The sequence below is a fragment of the Delphinapterus leucas genome, chromosome 18 (genome assembly GCF_059928025.1).
Source record: "Delphinapterus leucas isolate spDelLeu-1000000601 "Yukka" chromosome 18, BTC_Dleu_Yukka2, whole genome shotgun sequence".
NCBI lineage: Eukaryota > Metazoa > Chordata > Mammalia > Artiodactyla > Monodontidae > Delphinapterus > Delphinapterus leucas.
In genome coordinates, this window is record NC_143146.1 from 73,667,257 (window position 1) to 73,673,256 (window position 6,000).

Genomic DNA, 6,000 nt, shown 5'->3' on the forward strand with positions numbered 1-6,000 from the left:
ATAATCCTGGCTTAAACAAAAACAGTTTCGCCATACACGTTATCATACACTCCAAAGTTTGTATATGAACTTCAAGTTATCCCCTGCTTTCTTTCATTTGGACAGACAACCGCAGTTCAATAATCTGTAGCTATTTTACTGGTCTTGAAAATATACTCTCAAAAACTGGGAGGTAAGGAAATGTACAGGCTAATTGTAGACTTACTACTAGTAATATTCAATAACAGCAGCAACTAAGCCTGAAACCTCACTATGTGCCAAGCAATGCACTGACAGTGTCACGTGCGACCCTATCACAACTCTTAAGTAGGTATTATTACTACCTCCATTTTTTTAAATGAGAAAAACTGAGGCTTAAAGGTTAAAAATTTGCCCAAGATCACAATGCTAGTAGATAAGAGAGCCAGGCCCATCTTAGATGTGCCTTATGCCAAAGGCTTCATTACTAACTAAATTAGTAGAACTGAAAATAAGTCTACTGTGGTAAAATAAACAAATCTATTGGGTTTCAAATTATAAGTAATGTGCATGAAATACAAATATTGGTATAACAGTTTAGCTGCTAAAAACTGAGCACCTTGAAGATGAAAAGTCTAGCTGGTTGAAAATTTTAGAATTACATCTTTAAAATATCAAGAATCAATAATTCAGTTGAACTCAAATCAAACCACATTTAAGCCTTCAAAGATCCCAGGTCCAAAAGAAATAAGAAATGTCAAAAACTTAAAGTAAATGCTTTTTTAAAAAAATAAACTGTTATTTCCCAAACAATCCTGAATGCCAGAACATGTTTACTACCACACTGTCACATCAACAGAAGAGCTTGAAGTGAGAAAATGTACTACTCTGTACAGATAAAAAGTAAGCAACAAAAGAAAGTATAGTTCCTTTACAAGATTGAAACACCACAAGATTGAAACACCATACAGAGAAGAAAAAGCCTTTCTGCTTCAGTTTTCCAATGCTTGCAAAATAAGGATAAAATTTTCTTCTTGCATGTACCTCTAAAGTTTTAACAGAATGTGAAACACTAACAAAACAATTCTGCAAATGTGAAGTACTAAAGCAAGGGTCAAAAACTCAAATGCCAAGAGGAGCCAGGCATAGAAAAGTCACCCAGTCAGTAATAAGGCAAAATGGAGAGTCTTGCCCCACCAAAGACCTAACTCCAATATACAAAAGAGCCGCCCTTCAAAGGAAGCCAGAAATCTGTATTTCAATGTTAAACCTTCTGATTTTTTAAATGTTGTCAACTAATTCAATTACAATCCACACACATGCAAATTAAAAACATAAGATTTGCCACCAAAATGCCTAAAAGTATAAGATGGAACACCAAGTGTTGGGGAGAATGTGAAGCAACTGGAACTCTCCTACTCTTGTAGAGGGAATGTAAATGTGGTACAATCCCTTAAGAAAACTGAAGTCATCTACTTAAAGCTGAACATCTGCATGCCCTATTACAAGCCTGCAGTTCCACTCCACGTAATTCAACATAAATTCGTAGACTTGAACCAAAACACATGTTCAAGGGTGTTCAAAACCGTGCTCTTCTTAATAGACAAAAATTGGCAACATTCCATTGCCCACTAACAGTAAAATGAGAAAATAAAATGTGGTATATTCATACAATGTAACACTACACAAGAATGAGACTAAGAGGCTGTTCCTATATAACATGAATGGATCTTATAAATATGCTGAAAGAAATAAGCCCACAAAAAGAGTACATACTACCTGATGCCATTCCTATAAAGCTCAAAAAAGCATGAAAAATGAATCTACAATGTTATAAGGTAGTGCCTGAAACCAGTAGTTACCTCTGGGAAAGGGGAGTGAGTGGCAAAGGGCAAGAAGAGCAAAACTTCTGGAAGGTACTGATTATGTTCTACTTCTTGATCTGAGTACTGTTATACGCTATGTGTTCATCTTGTGAAAATTCCAAAACTTATGATTTGTATACTCTTCCCTAGGTATGTAGACCTCAATTTAAAAAAAACTTTTAAAACACACACACACACACACACACACACACACACACACACAGAGAAGATACCCAAGGAGCCCAAAGTATTTCTGCAGGCAGACCCAGCTTATCAGAGCAGATCTGTTTGACCTCTCAGCTAAAGAAATACTCTACATTCTTACATTTAAAGAACAGCAAAGAAAACAATAAAAGCAAAATAAAATTGTGTCAGTGACTCTACATGACCAGGTCAGTAACTAACAAAATATAAATTTCTCCTTATAGCAACACCTCTTAGAGTGTGTTGTCCAGTTTAACTGCCTCATACACTTAATTAACAAGTGTCTCAAAAGATACAGTATAAGAACACAGTAAAATGCAGACAGTAGACTAAAAATTAAACAATAAAGTGTACAAATTCAAAGCAGCCATTAAATCACCGACACAATCCTCTTCCCTGATTCCTGAACAACTTGACTTGCCACTCATTGATAAGAGGCAATTTTATCTCATCCAAAAGGAGTCACAACCTGTACCACTGAGAGTTACCAAGAAGCCTACAGCAGAAAAGAAGAGCCTTAGGCTTCACCCAGTTAAGTTAAAGCAAGCCATACAGAATCCAACTACATAATGCAGCTACTTAATCAAATAACTGTTAAATGACTAAACGTTAATTTTAAAATGCCTTCTTAGCACTAACTGTGTCCTCTCAAGACCCTATATCCCAATTCCTTTCTGTTCCTGAGATATGAAATGATCCCCAACTTTGAGTCACTGCTAGTGTTTCTCCTCCACCTTCCTGTTTCCACCTGTTTACAGCCTGTCCTATCTTTCATGTCCCAAATCTACTACCTCTGTGTATCGGAAGATCCTAGAAATATCACATATTAAATCAAATACCTGCATTTTTGAAAGTGTCTCTTCCTGTAAGTAACAAATACTGTTCAGTTTCATTGCTTACTAATCAAACATAATTCGAATTAATTTGAGCCGTAACTCAAGACATACAGCAAGTTTACCTTGAAAATGCAAAGCTGCTGCTCCAAAGTGATAAAATTGCACCAATCAAGTAACCATTTTGACAAAACATTTTAAGTTACAAATTAATCTTCTTAGCATATCACCCTCACCAAATATATCTGCACTAAAGTAAAGCCTATCGCAGCAAAAGAAACAATCTTTGACACACACACGTATCTCTGGGAAGACACTTACAGTCCTCATAGAGCAAGTAACTGCTAAAGCATCAAGACAAGTACATAGTCCGTTTACAGTTTAATAAAAAAAAAAAAGGTACTACAACAATGTTCTGACATTCAAGTTAAGTAGCCTATCAAATTATTTTCAGATCTGAAATCAGTTTAGAATTCCCAAGAAAGTAGGACTTTCCCATTTGGTTTAGAAATGCTCAACAAACTCAAAAACAAAAAAGGAAAATCTGGCACCTCTACTTTTTCCTTAAGGGCAACATTCTGTAAAACAGATTACACTCACACTTACTAGAACTTCAAACTCCACTCACTAACGGCTCAAAAGTTGCAAGGCAACAGATAATGACAGAAAGTAAAAACAATGCAAACAGTCCTAAGATATCCGCATCCAAGTGCTCAGTCGCACACAAAGGTGCGCTGCACATGACACGCTTTCAAGGCTCCACGCTAAGGGTTCGCTTGGTACAAAGCAGTAGAAGACGAGATCCCTAGTGACACCCTGCAAACGTCTGCCAGCTTTCAGGAAAACCATGCTGAAATGCAAGTCCTGTGAAATACCTACTCGCAACTCCTGACTCAACCTCAGCACACGATAAACGCGGCTGTCCGTTCGCTCTTCATCCTTAGAAAGCATTTCCTGCCTGGAAAACCTTTCTCCCAGAAGCCTTGCACAAACTTTTTCCGCTCATTCAACCCACTGCACGAAGCCTCAGAGCCCGCCCTCCCATCCCGCCTCCGACCCACACACACCCACCCAGCGACCTCAACCCTCGGCCGACTCCACTCCACACGGGCACGCAGAACACGTGTGCCCGCAAACCCAGCCCCTTTCCACACCCCCCGGAAACGACACCCCCTTTCCCGCACACCGCACGCCACAACCCATCCCCCTTCCTCCCCGCCCCCACTCCACCACCCCAGTCCACCACCCACGTTCCCAGGAAGCCAGCCTCCCCTTGCTCCCGGGCTCGCCGAAGGCTGTGGGGAGGGGAAGCAGGAAGACGGAAGGAGGGCTCGGGCCTGGCCTAGGCCTCTCAGAGCGCCGAGGGAGGCGAAGGGGGAGACCCGCGGGCCGGGCTCGGTCGCAGGGCCTCGTCCGGCCCCGGGCCTTCCCTCCGCCGCCGTCCCGAGGCCGAGGCCGAGGCCGCCCTCTTAGCCCGGACCACACTCACTTGCCAGCCGCGGTCCGTCGAGGACCCCGCTGCCGCCTCCTCCACCGGCCGCGGCTCCTGCCACCGGGCCCCCAAGGTCTGGCTTTTTGGGCCCCGGGGGCGGCCCGGCTCCCCCGCCCGGGACCGCTCCGGGCGGAAAGCCGGCCACGGGCGCGCCCGCCAGAGCCAGGGGGACGCTGTTGCTATGGAGGCCGAGGCCCGGGGCAGCTCCGGCGGCTGGGTCCTCATGCAGGAACTGACACTCCTCCCCGTAGAAGCAAGTCTTATCCTTGGCGTAGTAGCGGCAGTACTTCAGCTTCACTCCCGCCGCCGCCCCGCCGGGGACACCCCCGACCCCAGGCGGGGCCACCACCGCCACTGCCGCCGCCAGCGAGGAGGAGGAAGAGGAGGCGGCGGCCGAGGGGGGCGGGAGGCCGCCGCCACTGTTCATGGCAACGCTGCAGCCTCGTCTTCCGCTGCCGCCCTAGGAGCCGCCGCCGCCACCATAGACCGGGGAGGGAAAGAAGACGCTGCCGGTGCCGGAGAAAAGCCTGGGCGGGTGGGTCTGTCCCGCTGCGGGAGCCGGAGCCGCCCGGGGAGAGGGGGGGAGGGGAGGGAGGAGGGGGTAGGAAGGAGGGGAGGGGAGGGGGAGAGTTGGGATTCTCTCTCACTCACTCTCTCGTTCTCTTTTCTTAAAGGGGCCGCGCGGGACGACGGGGTGGGCGCGCGGGCCCGGACGGGGACTTCGAGGACGCGGGCTCGGGGAGGGGGAGCGGCGGCGGCGAACGGGCGGGGAGGGCGGAGGGGCCGGTTTATTTTTAAATTCTGCCTCCACTCGCTCTCTCGCGCTCTGGTTCCTCCGAGTTGTTTATTCCATTTTCCTCTTCCTGAGACGGCCGTCGCCGGTGCGCCTGCGCGTCGAGGCGCAGGGGCTTGTGGGTAGCGGGAGCGCGAGGGCTAGCCTGGCCTGGCGTCGGGCCCCCTGGGCATCCGAGAGCCGGCGGCGGTTGGACGGGCCGACGGCGGCGGCGCTCCCCGACGCCGAGCCGGCTCGGGAAGTTCTCACGAGGCGAATGCCCTCCCTTTTTCGTATTCCTCTTGTTTATAAAGCCAGGCGTCATTTTTTAATTGAAACGACGAAATTTACAGAATGTGATTGTCATTTTGAGGGGCCACACCTGGGGCCGGAGCCCAAGCCCTTGCTCTGCTGGGAGAGTATCTCTGTCTGTTCGCCACGCTTCCGCACCCTCGCTTTTTCCCCTCCCTCCTCTTTTTCCTTCCCGCTGAGGGTGATGAGAACTACGGGACTGATTGCCTAAAAACTCCTGGGCCTTTTATTCCAAAAATCGAATCTGAGAAGGTTGATTTGGGCAAACCCCCAGCTGAGTGCAGCACCTGTTTTCTCTATTTATATTACTGAAAGCCTTCAGTAAAATATTATGAACAATGAGATGCCACCTGGGGACACCGCTGCCTAGGCAGCACCAGAAGGTTTCCCTTAAAATCGCGCTGGGTTTCTTTTCTCCAATCGGCCTAGTCTTGACTCGAAATTCATTTTTAAAAGAGTTTTTTTCCCTTACCGATCGCTGATGTTATGTTCCGCTGTACTTATTTAAAAAAAAAAAAGTTTTAAGGAATTTTAAGGAGTTGCTATGAAGGGAAAATAACTTTA

The 6,000-nt window shown here is 46.6% G+C and overlaps 1 protein-coding gene across 1 annotated transcript in view; it reads right to left on the reverse strand.

Annotated features, from left to right (window-relative positions):
• PAN3 (poly(A) specific ribonuclease subunit PAN3) overlaps window positions 1-4,888 on the reverse strand; it is a 117,641-nt gene extending 112,753 nt beyond the window's left edge. The window contains 1 exon segment of the mRNA XM_022574545.3: window positions 4,350-4,888. Coding sequence (XP_022430253.2) covers window positions 4,350-4,779 — 430 coding nt within the window. The 5' untranslated portion in view covers window positions 4,780-4,888.
• Window positions 4,889-6,000: the final 1,112 nt, after the last annotated feature.